Genomic DNA, 18389 nt, shown 5'->3' on the forward strand with positions numbered 1-18389 from the left:
AAAATGTTGGAGGAATTCGATAAAAGCCAAGAAAAGACTGGTTTTTCTTTGCTGTAAACAAAACTTGGTTCTCACGAGACTAGCATATTCTCACCGGAGCTTACGTTATGTCAACGTCCTACGTCATCCACTGGAATGCCACTCTCTCGTGAACGCACGTGCAACAGTTAGTGAAAGCTAAAGATTATGGTTTAAAAAGTTTTAAATATGGATGTTTTTCTTACACAAACACATCAATTCCCTTCAAAAGGCCTTTATTAACCTCCCGGAGCTGTGTGGAGTACTTTCTATGATGGATTTATGCACTGCATTTTGCTTCAAAATCTCAACAGCCATTCACTGCCATTATAAAGCTTGGAAGAGCCAGGACATTTTTTAATTTAACTCTGATTGTATTCGTCTGAAAGAAGAAAGTCATATACATCTAGGATGGCTTGAAGGTGAGTAAATCATTGAAGGTGAATAAATCAATTAGTGTAATAAATATTGTTATCTTGTAAAACATACTTCAGTAATTTTGTTTTATTGCAATTTCAAAAACAAAATATTTTTTACTGTGTATTTCCTGTCTCCTGCAGAGCTCAATGGGCGGTCTTCGTTTTGAGGCATCGCGGGCTATGGTGGGAGAGCTGTCTGAGTTTAACGTGTGGGATCGGCCGCTTTCTCACACGGAGCTGTATGCTCTTGCTCACTGCAGCACCGGAATGCTGGGTAACGTCGTCCCGTGGACCAGCCGTGAGGTGGAGGTTTTTGGAGGCGTCACCAAGCAACCGGCCGATCATTGTGAGCATCGCACCAGCGCCAGACAGTGATGGGCTCCCGAGGGCTCGATTAAGGGTCAAAGAGTCAAAGACAGGGTGTTCAGAGATAGCAAAGATTCATCAGAGAGCAAAACACCATGTTGATTTCTTTAAGGCAAAGTTTTTTGTTAGTGGTGTTTGAAGAAACTCCTAACCCTAAGTATTAAACAACAGCGCATAACTCGTCCCACACCATTTGTGCTACAAACAAGAATAATACCTCAAATCATGCAGATTGTTGAGGAGAAGTGTGCTCTTATTTTTCTAAGCAATCAAATCTGTGATTTTAACTTGGCAGATGATGAAATGGTTCCAAATATTCTAGACTTAAAGAGACAGTTCACCCTAAAATGAAAATTCTGTCATCATTTACTCACCTTCAAGTTGTTCCAAACCTGTATGAGCTTCTTTCCCGTGGAAGAAGGGTCTTATCTAGAAAAAATAATTGGTTATTTTCTAAATAGTTTATATACTTTTTTACCTCAAATGCTTGTCTTGTCTAGCTCTGCGATGTGCATGCATTTTTGCGTAATCCGGGTCAATAAAGTTAGGGAAGGTCGAAAAACGTCCGTCTCATTTTCTCCTCCTAAACTGCTGTTTTATGTGAAAAATTCTGTTTTACCTTTTTTTGTAAAGGCCATTTGACCTTCTTTGCACATTCACTTTGTAAACACTGGGTTAGTACTTCTGCAGAGATGTAGGACGACTTTGAGATTTTGGGAGTTTTTTGACATACCCTAACTGTCATGAACTGGAATACACACAGGTCACGGCAAAGCAAGACAAGACGAGCATTTGAGTTTAAAAAGTATATATATATATATATATATATATATATAGAAAATAACCGATTGTTTCGCTAGGTAAGACCCTTCTTCCCCAGCTGGGATTGATTTGGGGTCCTTTGAAGCTGCATTTAAACTGCATTTTGTAAGTTCAAACTCACAGGTACAATAGAAGTCCACTATATGGGAAGAAATCCTGAAATGTTTTCCTCAAGAAACATAATTTCTTATTCTTACGACTGAAGAAAGAAAGACATGAACATCTTGGATGACAAGGGGATGAGTAAATTATTTGCAAATTATTGTTCTGGAAGTGGACTTCTCCTTAAAGAATGCTGGTAAACAAACCATCAACGGTAACCATTGGCTTCCATAGTGTTTTTTATATATATACTATGGAAGTCAAATGTTTGGTTACCAACATTCTTTAAAATTTCTTATTTTATGCTGAATGGAAGGAAGAAACACATTCAGGTTTGGAACAACTCGAGGGTGAGCGAATGATGACAGAATTTTCATTTTTGGGTGAACTATCCCTTTAAGTTTCAGACCCATTTACCATTACTTGGTGATTTTTTTTTGCGAGTGAAATAGAAGAATTCACACGATTGGAAGTTTCAGAACAGGGCAAAACATTTCCAAACGCAGATTTTGCATTGCAACGTGTTCAAATCGGTAATGTGAAATCACCATGTTGACAAACAGGAAGGTTTGAAAGTGTCTTCTGTGTGAGATTTTCAATAAATCTATTTGCCTGTGAAATTTAACTGAAATTAATGTGACCACTCCCTTACATAGACAAGCCATATCTAGGGACCAGAATATCATATCCAATATCACAGAATTGGATGAAGACATTCAGAACACCTTAGCAATGCCCTGACAACAAACCACAACACTTTTTACATCACGAGGCGAGTTTTGCGTGGGAAAGCATCTCTGTGTTTACATTATTTACATCTTATTTACTAGTTCTACCTTGTTGAACATCAGAGTGGAAAATATCAGTGTAACCATTTGATGTGGGATCTTCAGGCTTAGTGCTTGATGAAAGGATTTATTTTTTCCCACAGTTCAAGGCAAATATTTGCATACTCATTCACATTTGTTGTTATTTATACAGTGTATTTGATTGAAATTAGTTTAGAAAACACACACACACACACACACACAGCTGGGAATTTGCTTTTAGTCTGCTGTTTTTTATACTAGTTTTTTTTGTATGTTTGATCTGTTCGAGTTTTTTTAGATGTTTTTGAATCACACTGTTTCTATGGTGATCACTCCAGCAGACTGAATCCTATTGGTCAGACCAGTCCTGGTTGAATTCTTCTCCATTAAAATCCCTTTAACATCATCAGACTCACATCGAATTAGAATGAACAGACCGAAAAGGGAGCAGTCGAAGAAGGAATTGGGCCAGATGAATACTTCAGCAATATTTCATAGAATAACTACATTAACCTTTAAAGCCATGGTTTTGAAACCCTTTACAATGTGGCATCTACAATAACATGCTTTCTAAGTGTTAAACATAATCTGCAAATATCTTCATACAAATCTTCTCATGCTGAGAAATGAGCATGTATAGCCTATACAGATTTATACAAAAATCTACTCCACAAGATTATATTTGTAAAATAAGCACCAAACATTCCGTATGATGAATGTATAATACTTGCACCATTATATGTACATTCCACCATCTATCTATCTCTCGTCATAACTGTGACTGAATAGCTTATGTAAATTTCGCCGCACATATGAAATGCTTTATGTGAATTATACTCAATGTATTATTTATATGTAAAATGCAGCAGGCTGGAAAATGCCTGTTTTGTGGCCTTGTCAAACACAAGAATGTTGTTCCAAATGCGCAATCGTAACATATATACATATATATATATATACACTGATGGACTGAACTGAGATTATTATGGATGTGGTTTCATTTTGGTGCAAACAGCTGTTTTATAAGCATGTGGTTTGAGATTCCATGGCCATTTTAATTGAACAGCACAGGATCATCATAACGGAATTTTGTTTTTAATAGTTTCAGCACTATTTTCTTTCAGATGTATAGTGTATTTGCTGTTGTTAGTGCGATGCCTGTTTGTTTGCATTCAGTGGTCATTTTGTGATGTTCGATTCTCTTAATGTACATTAACAAGATTTAAATTGTATTCATAAAGACTGAAATGATAAGGCTACATTTTCTGGAATATACTTGGTTTTAAATGAAGAAGTATCTTGTTGAAGTTGGATATAAAGTTCTCTCGTTTTGCTTGAACATTTTTCTACACTCTGAGGATTTATGCATTTGCATTTTTATTTTTAAATCTTCTATTCTGTAATGTTCATTTCTTGCATTCTGTCTGTCTTTGTCTGTGTTGAAATGGAGATCAATTGTGTTCAAATCTATGATGAAATGAGAATTAAAATATATAGCACAACAAACACCAGAGCTCTCTTTCATTTCTCTCTCTGTAGGTGTTTTTGTTCCATTTGTGATTTACTGAAGTAGGAGATGAACAAAAATCCAAGATGTGAGAGAATGTAAAATGTTTCTCAAGAGGCTGCACTATTTCTGTTCATTAGCTCCTTTTATCCATTTCACATCATCTGAATGTAATTGTATAAATGCACTAGGTAGGTTACAGATTTCAGGCAAGAACAATATTTTGTGTATGTCTTTGTTTAAAAAGTTAAGATGTGATTTCATTCAAAATTAGTACGACTTTTTGGTCTGATTGCGACAGCTTGGTCATGCTAAAAAGATCATGTAAATGTTTAGTTGCTGGAAAACAGCACAGTTGCTCTTAATTTAGCATCGCCCACCTGTGTTTGTGATATTTAACCATTTTTAATCCTCTCTGCCTGTATCAGTATGTTTTGTCTCTTGCAGTGTATCTATTGTATAAGTGGATTAGACAGAGAGTAGTAGATCTTCCATCATCTGTGCTCCAGCCAACAAATTCAACTGACCCAGCTCTCTGAGTATGAGTGCATCTGTCTCTGTCTGCTTTTTATTTTTGCTGTCTCAGAGTATAAAAGAATTCCCAGCATGCTTTAACTAAATCCACCTCTGTACCCGAGAAGCTCAGACCAATAAGCCTGGATGTGTTTTTGAAAGGAGGTCTAGACGTTTTCTAAAGGTTCTGCTAATGTGGAACATCTAATTTTCCCCCAATCAATTTTTTATTAAAGGTTCAAGCGTGTAGCGCTGAAACCCTATTGTAATTGTTAGAATGGTCACGGATGAGCGATTTCTACGTAAAAGTGATCGTACCTACCAAACCGTAAGTCGTAGAGACTTGAAACTTGGAAGGATGGTAGTACTCACACCACCTACAACATGACCGAGGCTCGTCCCAATCAGCCCTGACGGGGGCACTACAGCGATCAAAAGTACAAAATCACTCATAGCTCTTAAACCGTCAGTCGCAGGGTCAAGTGTCTTATGTCGTTGGAAGCCAAGGATTCCAATTCGTTCCAATTCGTTTTTTCGGGTATTTCGCATTTTTTGCAAAACCTGCTTTTGCAAACTAGTCTTATAGTTTTTTGCCTGATCGGAACCAAACCAGTGCAGAAAGATTCTCTGGAGACTGAATATCAATAATTATCAATTATCAGTGAACTTTCAACTCACCATGGAAAGGGAATGCCAAAACATTTGAAGAGGGCAGGGCCACTTTTAGTAAAATGCCTGTCACTCCTGAACGGAATGAGATATCTTTACCAAACAGGGGGAAAATCGCGGAGATTGGCCACTTGGTAGGGCTATAAGAGGGAAAGAAACATAAAAATGGCTATAAGGCAACCATTTGTCCTATCAACATGAAAATTGCTGTGTACGGTCTTGTTCCAAAATGCCAAAAGTGTCTATAGGCACATTTGCGTAACTCAAAAACAGATGTCTGCCACTGGCAGATGAATTTTGAGCACCTAGACAATGTTAGCAGAAGCCGATCAGAACGAAACTCAGTGGGCCTGTCTGACTCACGGCCGTAAAGGTCTGTGAGAATTTTGAAAGAAATCGACCACTGGGGGGTTGATTTTTTAATTTTTTTTAATTTTTCTGTACATACGCCGTTCATATCGTATGATAGACCTCCTTAGTTCTGAACAACTTTGCCTTTGCACTGCTGTTAATCAAATCATTCCTTAAATGACGAGAAGATGTGAAAACCTACTTTTGCGAACGTTCAGTTTTGGAAAAAAACACCACAGTGCAATTCTCTGGACTCTCTAGGTCAACAATTATCAAAAACATGTTGAAATTTACAACTTTGGGAAGCTATAACCGGGTCCTTTAGAAAAGGGGCCTGTCCAAATATACCTGTCATTAATTACTCACCCTCATGTCATTTCAAACCCGTAAGACCTGCGTTCATCGTCAGAACACAAATTAAGATATTTTTAATGGAATCCTAAAGCTTTCCTGTATAGACAGCAACACAACTGACATGTTCAAGGTTCAGAAAGGTAGTAAGAACATTGTTAAAATAGTCCATAATGGGGCTATTGATGCGGAGGAGAAGAATTGTTGAATAAAGTTAATAACGGCAAAATAAAAATAACGATTGAACCACTGATGGACTACTTCAACGATGTCTTTTGTAACTGTGCCTTGACCATGGTAGTACCCTTGCTGTCTATGGAGGGTCAGGGAGCTCATGGATTTCATAAAAAATATCTAAATTTGTTTTCCATAGATGAACGAAGGTCTTACAGGTTTGGAATGGCATGAGGGTGAGTAATTAATAACAGAATTTTAATTTTTGGGTGAGCTATGCCTTTAAGATGCCTTTTCCTTATCTGAAAATTCTGATAAAAACATGTTCAGCTGAGAAACTCCAGCCCTGTTTGCTACTTTGAAGTTTATACAGCTTTAAAGGTGCCAACGGAGTGTTTGAAGGTGCAGAAAAAGCACTAAAAACTGCCAAACAACAGACAAACCATCATCCCCTGTGGAGAAGTGAATGATGCTTGGGAAGGATGTGTAGGAGGTCTTTTAACCTCTAGTCTCTGTTATGAAATACTGTTATTTGTGCTGGTGGTGTGGGCGCTGATGGCAGCCCGCACAATAACATCTGCACGTGGACATAGACAAAAAAAAAAAAAAACGTGCGACGTGCAAGCCATTTTCAACAATCCTTATCAGAACTTTGGTTGGATTAATATTCTAGAATGCATAAAATATGCTGTGAGCTTTTTAGATATTTTGTCTCGGGATGAGACACTAATATGGTTGGCCCACATTGCCTAGTAGTTTCCTTAATCTCCCCAATATCATAATTCCCACTGGGATTACCTTTCCGCCCTCTTTCTCTGACTATTCAGAAGTGAAACGGAAGGATTTAATGCCATTATAATCTAAAAACAAAGGTTTACTGGCAGATTTGTATGTCACGCCAAACGACTGACCTTATTTTAACACAAAAACACACTTTCAGACTTTTCACTGACAAAAAGTAACATGGTATGTCATGGTATTAATGGAAATAACTTGGTAAAGAAAAAAGAAGAAACGTGACATGTCCAAATTATGGCGTTGTTTCAAAGAAAGAAAGAAATAAGAATTGGACGGAGGCGGAAATAAACAGGTCACGTGGGTCGGAGGTTGCCAAGGCCGGTGTGTCTCCATGACAACACTAGTAGAGGAACGTGTCTGTGTACAGCACTACAGAGCGGTGGGTAATTAAGCTATGCTGATATGAAATATTACCGAGTTGTAAATGATTTACATGTTTATATTTCTCCATTGCTTTCAGCTGTTTATCAGTCCAAGCGTTTGAAGTCCAGGCGTGATGGGAGTCGAGCTAGCAAGCTAACATTAGCCCAGGGATGCTAAAAACAAACGCTTACTCGACACGTTTGTTTATCTTCATTTTAATGTATCAGTTTATCGGTTCCTTTCGATAATGATGTACTAGATATTTATTCTTAACAACAGAGTGTTTATTTTGTGTAAATCTGGCTGTTTTAATTGAATAACGTTACTAGTTGAATGTTATGAAATGCTGTTAGAGTTACTGACAATGTAGTGACAGGCTGTATCAATATTTACACATTTTTCTTATAACGTTACAAAATTGTAAACGTAATGGTAAGATGTCTACAGTTAGTTTAGATTATTTTAACTTTCTTGTTCGGACATTATAATAGATACTAAGATATATTACCTCAGTACATAATATAATACCGAGTTTGCACGAATTTATATGTATAGCCAGTAGATTTTTTAAATAATTAAAATAAATAAAAAAAATATGTGTATCAAGGCTGCATTTATTTAATCAAAAATACAGTAATATTGTTAAATATTATTACAATTTAAAATAACTCTTTTCTATTTAAGTATATTTTAAAATGTAATTTATTCCTGTGATGGAAGCATAATTTTCAGCATAATTACTATAGTCTTCATTATCACATGATCCTTCAGAAATCATTTGAATATAGTTATAAAACTTTAAAAAGCTTTAAAAAATCTTATTTACTCCTTTTTGAGGTCCCAACTTCCAAGAATCACCAAGAAGTATAATGTGTAAATTCAGTCTTTTTCTCTGTCTTCGATTTGGCACGTTTACATATTTTACAAGGACAGTCATGCCCATTTACTTTTGTTTATGGACAAACAAGTCTGTTCTTCATTCTTCCTCCAAATGCTGAAAGTAAAAGATATATTATCCACTGCCCTGTTAATTTCGTGGGTGAGAATTTTGACCTAATGTTCTGATTTCACTTTTCATCAGACAGGACTAATCCTTCTGTCGCTCTCTTTCTCTGTAGAAAAGAAAAGGATGGCAGAAACCGGTGATGGTAAAAAAGAGGATGCCGACTACAAAAGACTGCAAAGCTTTCCGCTCATCAGGGTGGGTGCAGCTCGAATGCTGCTGCTGTGACCTAGATAGAAATAACCAGTTATGGATGTGTCTGTGTTTGTCTGTTTTAGATCACTCAAACTGCTCCCTTTTCCATCTTTTTCAAAACATGACATTTTAAACATCCATTTATGTTTTTTTTTACTCAAACATAATATTTGCATTGCTTCTTTATTTGGCATGGTTGATAGTCTTTTTACGGTCTTAATATTTTGCACTGCCTTAGTCAACTCAACATAGTTTGTGTATTTAATATGTTTAATACATATACACTATTAGTCAAAAGTTTTTGGATAATAACATTTTTAAAGAAGAAGAAAACATTTTGTTTAAAGAAGTCTCTTCTGCTCTCTAAGCCTGCATTTATTTAATTAAAAAAAGGATCAAAAAAGTTTATCAAAAAGGGGTTTTGTTTTGGTTTTAGAGCAAATTTGATGAAAGTTTTTGATCCACTTTGACTACAGTATTGTGAAATATTTTTACTATTTAAAACAACTGTTTTCTATTTAAATGTGTTTTAAAATGTAATTTATTCCTGTGATCAAAGCTAAATTTTCAGCATCATTACTCCAGTCTTCAGTGTAACATAATCCTTTAGAAATCATTCTAATATGCTAATTTGCTGTTAAAGAAAAAATTGAGAAAATCGCCTTTAAAGTTGTCCAAATGGAGTTCTTATAGTGCATATTACTAATCAAAAATTAAGTTTAGATATATTTACAGTAGGAATTTTACAAAATATCTTCATGGAACATGATTTGTACTTAATTTCCTAATGATTTTTGGCATAAAAGAAAAATCAATAATTTTGAGCCATACAATGTATTTTTTGCTATTGCTACAAATATACCCCAGCATATATATATATATATATATATATATATAAATTATTTAAAACAGTTGAATATGTTTTTTAGAGAGAAAAAAAATAGAAAGATCCAAAGATCAGCATTAATCTGAAATAAAAAAGCTTTTGTAACATTATACACTATACTATTCATACCATTTTTGGATAGAACTTTTAGAAATTAATACTTTTATTTAGCATGGATGCTTTAAATTGATCAAAAGGGAAAAAAAGACATTTATAATGTTACAAAAGATTTGTATTTCAGATAAATGCTGTTATTCTGAACTTTATATTTGTCAGAGAAACCTGAAAAGATTCTACTCAGTTCTTTTCAACAACATAATAATAATAATAATAATAATAATAATAATAAATGTTTTTGAGTAGCGAAGTCAGCATGCTAAAAATTTAGCTTTGAAATCACAGGAATAAATTGCATTTTAAAAAATATTGAAATAGAAAACAGTTATTTTTGCTGTGTTTTGGATCAAATAAATGCAGGCTTAGTGAGCAGAAGAGACTTCTTTGAAAAACATAAAAAATCTTACTGTTCAGAAAACTTTTAACCGATAGTGTATATACTGATGCTAATGCCATATAATATTACATTATAATATTTTAATGTCATGCAGTGACCTCAAAAAATAATCTTGTTACACCTATAAAAGCTTGACTGGACTATGTTCTGTTGACTTTGTCTGCAGCACACGGATATGCCAGAGGAGATGCGCGTGGAGACTATGGAGCTTTGCGTCACAGCCTGCGAGAAATTTGCCTCCAACAATGAGGTTAGTCAGCTTTGAGTGTGCACGTGAGCGTGTGCTTGTGTTATGAAGCGCAGGATTTCAGATGAATGTGCTCCCTGGGTCACACAGGTGGGGTTGGGCTCTGTGTTTCCGTCTAGTACTGAGTCAGTACACTTCACACGCTCACAGTCTGGCCATCTGGACTGCTCTAGTAGCATACATGCTTTCATCTCGCTCTCCTTCTCGCTGGTTCACTCTATTTTCAGAGCGCTGCCAAGATGATCAAGGAGTCCATGGATAAGAAGTTTGGCAGTTCGTGGCATGTGGTGATCGGTGAGGGGTTTGGGTTCGAGGTGAGCCACGAAGTCAGGAACCTGCTCTACATGTTCTTTGGGGGAAGTCTGGCCGTGTGCGTTTGGAAATGCTCCTGATGTCGCTTCCTGCCCACACAATTGCCACTGTGAGATATTTATACTCACGGATCTGTCCTAACTATGCAGCCCTATTTGACTTGAGACGTGTGTGTATGTATGTGTGTGTGTGTGCAAATGTGCGAAATTGGAGGGGGAAAAAGAATACAGATTCTTGTGCACTTCTCCAGATCACTCTTTTTCTCTCTTACGTTTTAATGTATAGGCTTCAAATTTTAAGCCATAAACAGATTTTAAGAAATTTGATTAACTTTTTTAAACATTTTTATTGAACCTACAGAGTTTATTGCAACTGACTGCAGGACCTAATTATGAAAATGTTTTAGTCTTGTCCTCTTCCTGTGCTGTTTACTTTGTTAAAACATATTAGTCTTATTGTGTGCAATTCATTATAGCACATTATTCCAAAGAAAACTTTTGCCTTTGTAATCTTTCATCAAACATATTAACTTGTCCCTACTCTTAAGTGATTGAATAATTTTTAATCCATCTTATTTTCAAATCCCTTCCCATCAAGCATCCATCAGCATTCTTTATAAATAAACAATGAGTGAATGAATTCTGGTATGCAGCATCCACTTTACTGGCCAATCAGTTACAAGTGGATAAAAATAGAGTCCTACCTTTTTTTTTTTTTTTTTTTTTTTTTTTTTTTAATTGAATGTTATTTTTCATTCAGAATGCGTTGTATTACAGAAGTAAAATGGTGTTTGAACTCTTTTACATTATAGTTTACATGGTGAACATTATTCCAAAAAAAAATTGCCTTTTTAATACATCATTGTGTTCTTCATTGGAGACAGATTTCTTTTTCTGTTTACATCACTGGCTATGTGTGTTACTAATAGCTAAATAGCTATTTAGCCATAGTTTTAACAATATCGCCTTTGGCTTCATTCATTCATGTACAGTCTTAAAAATAAAGGTTTGTTATTGGCATTGAAAAATGGTTCTTCTTTGGAATCACTGCAATAACACCCTTTTGGAGCCTTTATTTTTAAGAGTGTAATACTCACTTTACCGTTAAAGGAGAAGTTCACTTCCAGAACAGAAATTTACAGAAAATTTACTCACCCCCTTGTCATCCAAGATGTTCATGTCTTTCTTTCTTCAGTCATAAAGAAATTATGTTTCTTGAGGAAAACATTTCAGAAATGTTCTCCATATAATGGAATTCTAAGGTGCCCATGAGTTTGAACTTCCAAAATGCAGTTTAAATGCAGCTTCAAAGGGCTTTAAACGATCCCAGCCGAGGAAGAGGGGTCTTATCTAGGTTATTGGTTATTTTCTAAAAAAAAGTACAGTTTACGTACTTTTAACCACAAATGCTCATGTTATCTAGCTCTGCGATGCGCAATGCGAGCTCTGTGTAATCCGGGTCAATACAGTTAGGGTATGTCGAAAAAATCCCATCTCATTTTCTCCTACAACTTTAAAATCGTTCTACATTGCTGGTTTACCTTTTTTTGTAAAGGGAGCATGACCCTCCTTGCAACGTTCACTTTATAAACACTCTGTACTTCTGCAGCGATGTAGGATGAATTTGAAGTTGGAGGAGAAAATGAGATTGGATTTTTTTCAACATATTCTAACTGTATTGACCCGGAATACACAGAGTTCGCATTGCACATCGCAGAGCTAGACAAGACGAACATTTGAGGTTAAAAAGTATGTAAATTGTACATTTTTTAAAAAATAACCAATTGTTTTGCTAGATAAGAACCTTCTTCCTTGGCTGGGATCATTTAGAGCTCTAAAAGTCCACTATATGGAAAACAGTCCTGAAATGTTTTCCTCAAGGAACATAATTTCTTTATGACTGAAAAAAGAAAGACATGAACGTCTTGGATGACAAGGGGGTGAGTAAATTATCTGTACATTTTTGCTCTAGAAGTGAACTACTTTAAATCCCGCTCTTAATGATGAATATCTTGTTTCACTCGTAAATACACTACTGTTAAGATGTTTGAGGCTAGTAAGATTTCATTAGTTCGCTAAGGTTGTCTTTATTTAATTAAAATAGCTGAATTATTAGCAGCCATTAGAACAGTCTTCACAATCCCTTAAAAAGAAATCATTCTAGAAATCATTCTAATATGCAGATTTAGTTATCAGTGTTGAAAACCGTTGTGCTGCTTAATATGTTTGTGAAAACTGCAATACATATTATTTTTTTTTTTTTCCCAGAATTCTTTGATGAATACACTCTTAAAAATAAAGGTGCTTCACGATGCCATAGAAGAACCTTTTTTGACTAAATGGTTCCATGAAGAACCTTTAACATCTGGAGAACCTTTCTGTTCTTTGTGGCAGAATAAAGTTCTTCAGATTATAAAAAGGTGAGAAAGATGGTTCTTTAAAGAACCTTTGACTGAATGGTTCTTTGTGGAACCAAAACCTTCTAAAGCACCTTTATTTTTAAGAGTGTAGAGTTTGAAAGAACAGTTATTAATTTAAACATAATTCTTCTGTAACGTCCTTGATGAATAAAAGTGTCAATTTCTTAAAAAAAAAAAAAAAACTTCTTGCCTCAAACCTTTGAACAGTAGTGAACAGAGGTAAAATGGACTACGTGGCAATATATAGTTAAGTGTAGGTGTGTAAGACATCCCTTTGACTATTTTAGTGCATTTGTGAGTGAACATACAGTAATGTGCTGTGTAACAACTAAAGTGTCAGTTTGCGTTTCGGTCTCTTTGAGGCTCAGAAGACTCAGTTGTATTCGTCTGGCAGGTTGTCGTAGGAGTGTGTTTGCCGTGTGAGGCTGTTGAGGACAGAATGTGTGTCGTTGCACTCCATTTCATGTGTCATTTTAAAAATGCATCGCCTTTCTCTGTCTTTCTTTCTTTCTCTCTCTCCCTCTCTCTCTGTCTGTTTCCTGTCCAGCAGTGTCTCTCTATCCGTGGGCTGCTCTGCCACCTGTTTCAGATTCCTCTTTCTATTTCACTGTTCATTATTTTTTTCAATCCTTTCATTGTCATCCCAGGAATCTTGTGCTCTGTACCTTTCCTCTCTTTATGTAACCAGCATTAGTAGCGTGTGAATACTTGAATGTGATATAATAATGTTCAGATTTTTAAAACTTGATTTCTGAAGGTTTCTGTAGTCATGCAATAATACAGTTAGTACTCTCTCTCTCTTTTCTTTTTTGGTACCATTTCACAGCCCTAAATTTCATAAATGCTGAAACCTTAATTTCAACTGTTTACAATTTAAAACCTGTTGTAATAGTCTTCAGAAATTAGTGGTGCTTATTTGTGGTATAATTATGGGAGTCATTTCTGCACCACTGGTGTTGTTAAATGAAATCGCATAAATAGCGGATGAAATTGGTATGTCATCCATTGGTTGGCCAACTTGGTAGTTCTACCTCCAAACTGAAGGCATTGTTTGAGCCAGTGTCATTGTGCAGTTGACCCTTTGCAGGGAGTTTGACTGACAGCTGATCTGACCAATCATAATGCTCAATCTGCCATTTTTGTCCGACTAACGAACCAGACAGGAGAGTAAATTAACCTAGGTGGACTTGAACTTGAAAATGGTGTGTACTATTGACGTCTATGTTCATTTATGGTTATTTCATGCCATAGCTAGTAAAGAGGAAGAGGTGATCGCCTCACCTGCCGCTTTGAACTTCAATCTGGCACGACACATTAAAGACCCTCAAAATGGTATTTATTTTTTGAATTTCTTTAAAAATGACCACAAGCTGAGACCTAAAGTAACCTGCTCTGTCTTATCTGTCGGCATGTTGTCGGTTTCCTCTTTGCTCCATAATGTATTTTTCACTGCGTGAGAACATGATTTGTGGCGTGAGAGCACCATGGCTTGTCAGAGATAGTAAGAGTAACAAAGGGGGACGGGTCTTTGCAAATGGTCAATTGCGAACAGCTAAGATGTAAGTGCTATAAGTTTACATGGATGAACAGATACAAATGTTATTTTAAAAATATTTTTAAATCTTTTTTTTTTTTCACCACTGCTAATTTGAATGTTTGATGTTTGACACTTTTGATACTTAAAACTAACTTGCTGCCAAATTCATGAGTTTGATCAGAGAGGCGGTATGCAAATATGTCACAGTCATCATTCTGAGAAACAATTACTAGTGCAAATAATGCTTTTAATTTCATCTGAGGTTATATGCTGCAATATTTTATCAGAATGTTCCATCCTTGTTCCTGCAATGTTTAATGGTTTAAATGCAGTAAAAAACCTTTAATGACTTTATTATGATCTTTTAAAGTACATTTTTATGTCAACTTTGTGCAATAATTGCTGTTTAGATAAATAAAATTTTCTAAAAGACATGTAAGTGTACTGTGTGGTATCAGCAAATCCAAAATTTGAGGCTGAATCTATTAAGTGATTCTGTATACTGAGACAAAATTGAGAACTGAAGGATTTTTAGCTGATTATACAAATTGTTTTGTATTAATAGGAGGTATTCTTCTGCTCCAGTGTCCCACGAAATGTATTTTATTACAAAATGTTAATTAATACAGTAATTTTAGTAATGTTTGTTATTCTTAACACTTCTTCTGACGGCACCAATTTACTGCAGTAAGCAAGTGATGTAATGCTAAATTTCTCCAAATCTCTTCCAATAAAGAAACAAACTTGTCTACGTCTTAGATGACCTGAGGGTGAGTACATTTTCTGCAAATTTTCATTTCTCAGTGAACTATTCCTTGCAGGATTAGTTCACTTCCAGAATAAAAATTTCCTGATAATTTACTCACCCCCATGTCATCCAAGATGTTTGTGTCTTTCTTTCTTCAGTTGAAAAGAGATTAAGGTTTTTGAGGAAATCATTCCAGGATTTATCTCCATACAGTGGACTTTAATGGGGATCAACGGGTTGAAGGTCCAAATTGCAGTTTCAGTGCAGCTTCAAAGGTCTCTACATGATACCAGACAAGAAATAAGGGTCTTATCTAATAAACGATTGTTCATTTTCTTGCACTAGTTTTGTGATCCACATGAGCGACTTCATGCGTTACGTAATCAAGTTGGAAAGGTCACACGCGGTTAGTTCTTCGTCTTTGTAATTCGGTTCAAAAAAGGTGTGGGTAGGGTGAAAAACTCATCCAATTTTCTCCTTCAACTTCAAAATCATCCAACATTGTTCTTTTACCTTTTTTTGTAAAGGGCGTTTGACTTCCTTTGCACGCTTGCTTTGTAAACACTGGGTCGGTACTTTTGCCTACGTCACGTGTGACTACATAATGCGTAAATCGAGCTTGTGCAAGACAAGCAGAAAATGCAGAAAATGACCAATTGTTACACTAGTCAAGGCCCTTATTCCTCCCATGTAGAGCCCTTTGAATGCCCTTTGCATTGAAATTGCAATTTGGACCCGTTAAACCTGTTTATGCCAATTTAAGTCCAATTTAAGTTTTCCTCAAAAACCTTAGTTTCTTTTTGACTGAAGAAGAAAGACATGAACAGCTTGGATAACATGGGGGTAAGTACATTATAAGGAAATTTCTATTCAGGAAGTGAACTAATCCTTTAGAAAGATACATATTTAATATACATTTTAATCAGTATGAAGTATTAAGTTATGTCACATATTTTGTAAAAAATGACAGTGAATTTAACGGTAAAATACTGTTAAAAAAAAAAAAAAAAAAAAAGCTACAAAAAGCTACAGTAAAAATCTGTTACATTATTAAAGGTAAGTATCCCTACTGTATATGGTGAAAAACTGTATTGGATATTGCATGTAATTTTACAGTAGTGTACCATTTTTGGAAATGAAAAGAACATAAAAATTACAGTGAATAACTGTAAATTGACATTCTCAGAATTCCCTGCTTTACATTTCAAGTTTATTTATTTATTTTTTTAATAGTTTTTTTTCTTATCAGTTGTGTACATTAGGGTTGTATGTTACATATAACCCTAATGTACATGTTGTATGTAAAACATTAATTTATATGTTTTACATACAACATGTAAATTAATGTTTATTGCATTTTTTTTTCAGTTTCATTTGTGTTACCATGATGGTGTTTAGAGTTTATGTGAATGACACTGTGCACCTTCAATATATGTTAGTATTTAAAAGCTGCTTGTGATGGGCTTTGGTTTATCATGTGACTTTCTCATCACCACCAGTTTGGTGGTTATTAGTGTATTTTAAATGTACGAAACAGATTTCAGTACTTCATAAGTTGGTATATAAACATTATTTCAATTAATGAAATGACAGTATTTAAATGTAAATTTAAGTTAAAACGTAAAACATTGCTACCATATTTTACAGTAAAGTTCTGGCAACCTCAGCTGTGTTTTAACCATACATTTTACAGATTTTTTTTTTTTTTTTTTACAGTGTATGTGTCAAGAAGTATACATCTGCAGTTTAATGGAATTTAACCTGCAACTTTTGTGTGTTTTATTCCAATTAGCTTTTGTGCCACTGATGTTATTGACCTTATAAATCCACTATCTTGTTTTACGTTTATATAGGCTTTATCAACAAGCCCCTCCTAATGTCCATGTTCTCTTCCGTCCACCTCATCCACCTTCTATTTGTGTTTTTTGTTTCACGACTTGACCAGACGTGCTGTTTCCTCTCTTTCCACAGCATCTCCAGGTCTCTTCTCTTTCTGTTCTCTCTCTCTGTATTTCAGATGAACTGAACCCAGATCAGATGGCGGGCTGGTGCTGTGTGTCTCTGGCTCGCGCTCCTCATTAACAGCTTGGCTCTCTCTGGGGGACTGCAGGATCTGCCTGACATTTTGCTGACCAGGAACATACCGCAGAGAGACACGGCGGGAAGAGGAATGCGAGCCAGAGATCAGATTCGAAACGAGATCATTAGATAGAAGGAATGCATCACGCCTGAGATTTTATACTACGGTAAAATATGCACTAAAACACAGGGGGGTAAAGATGGAAGAGAAAAGAGCTGAAATGAATTTGTCATTCGCTGTAGAACCTTCCTGGAAAAAAGAGTGTAGACTGAACAGTAGAGAGATGTAGAGTGATTGATGAAAGGACAGAGCAGCGGTTGAGGAAGATCATCACAGTGATTTGTAGATCATGAATGTTCAGATGAAGCAGAAGAGGGATTACACTGATTACATAACTGTGTGTGTGTGTTGAAAGAGGATTGATGGCAGTGAAGAAGTGAACGGGATGTGAGGAGAGCATCAGTGAGGTTTGAGGGAGGAATACAAATGAGTTTTCTTTTTTCCTTTAGTTTCTCTCACTTTTTCAGCAATCTGTCTTCTAATTTTTATAATACGCGTAGTTCCAGTCCTAGGTGCTGACTGGTCAATACACTATATGTTTGCATACACATTTATATTTGAGCTACAGCAGGTTTTCGTTTTTAGTCTATTTTTTTGTTTTAGTCAGTAGCAACTGTGTTACTCCTAAGAGTGACCTTTAGTTGTGATTTTATTCACAATACAGCTTATATTAGACATTATGGCATAACATGGTAATTGCCCACTTTTTCAGCAGCACTGGTTTGGGAAGTATTATGCCCATTTCTTTTCATTTAAACTAATTCTTTAATAAAGTACTTTTAAAATCAGAGCAAAAGGCAAAGATACTTAATGTCTTTTGTAATGTCTTTATAATATAATTATAAGACAGTATGATATAATGTAATATAAAATGACTGATTCATAGTCGATATATAGATATAATAAGCAATGAGCCCCAAGAAAACGTGGTTTACAGTGAATTTATAACAGCTAAGGGGCATTGTTAGCCCCTTAGCTGTTATAAATTTACTGTAAACCATGGCTTCACAGGACTTCCCAGGTGAAAAAGAAATATATTTACATTGTGCTTTTTTGGACATACTTAATATATTTAAATTGCACTATACTAAGTACATATTAAATGTATTATTTTGAAACAACTTTA

General features: G+C 35.4%; 1 protein-coding gene across 1 annotated transcript; it reads left to right on the forward strand.

Moving 5' to 3' along the window:
- Positions 1-7198: 7198 nt before the first annotated feature.
- On the forward strand, positions 7199-11171 carry dnal4a (dynein, axonemal, light chain 4a). The gene is made up of 4 exons (XM_051105975.1): positions 7199-7278; positions 8381-8463; positions 10027-10110; positions 10335-11171. The coding sequence occupies exons 2-4, from the start codon at positions 8392-8394 to the stop codon at positions 10497-10499; spliced, it is 321 nt and encodes a 106-aa protein (XP_050961932.1). The 5' UTR covers positions 7199-7278; positions 8381-8391; the 3' UTR covers positions 10500-11171.
- The last annotated feature ends 7218 nt before the right edge of the window (positions 11172-18389 follow it).

Source organism: Labeo rohita, chromosome 3 (genome assembly GCF_022985175.1).
Source record: "Labeo rohita strain BAU-BD-2019 chromosome 3, IGBB_LRoh.1.0, whole genome shotgun sequence".
Classification (NCBI taxonomy): Eukaryota; Metazoa; Chordata; class Actinopteri; order Cypriniformes; family Cyprinidae; genus Labeo; species Labeo rohita.

What these genes read in the sequence shown, in the direction of transcription:
- dnal4a (XM_051105975.1), top strand. Translation starts at nt 8,392, where the DNA reads ATGGCAGAAACCGGTGATGGTAAAAAAGAGGATGCCGACTACAAAAGA. An exon ending in AAAGCTTTCCGCTCATCAGG is followed by an intron (nt 8,464 to 10,026) that starts GTGGGTGCAGCT and finishes CTTTGTCTGCAG; the next exon opens with CACACGGATATGCCAGAGGA. An exon ending in AATTTGCCTCCAACAATGAG is followed by an intron (nt 10,111 to 10,334) that starts GTTAGTCAGCTT and finishes CTCTATTTTCAG; the next exon opens with AGCGCTGCCAAGATGATCAA.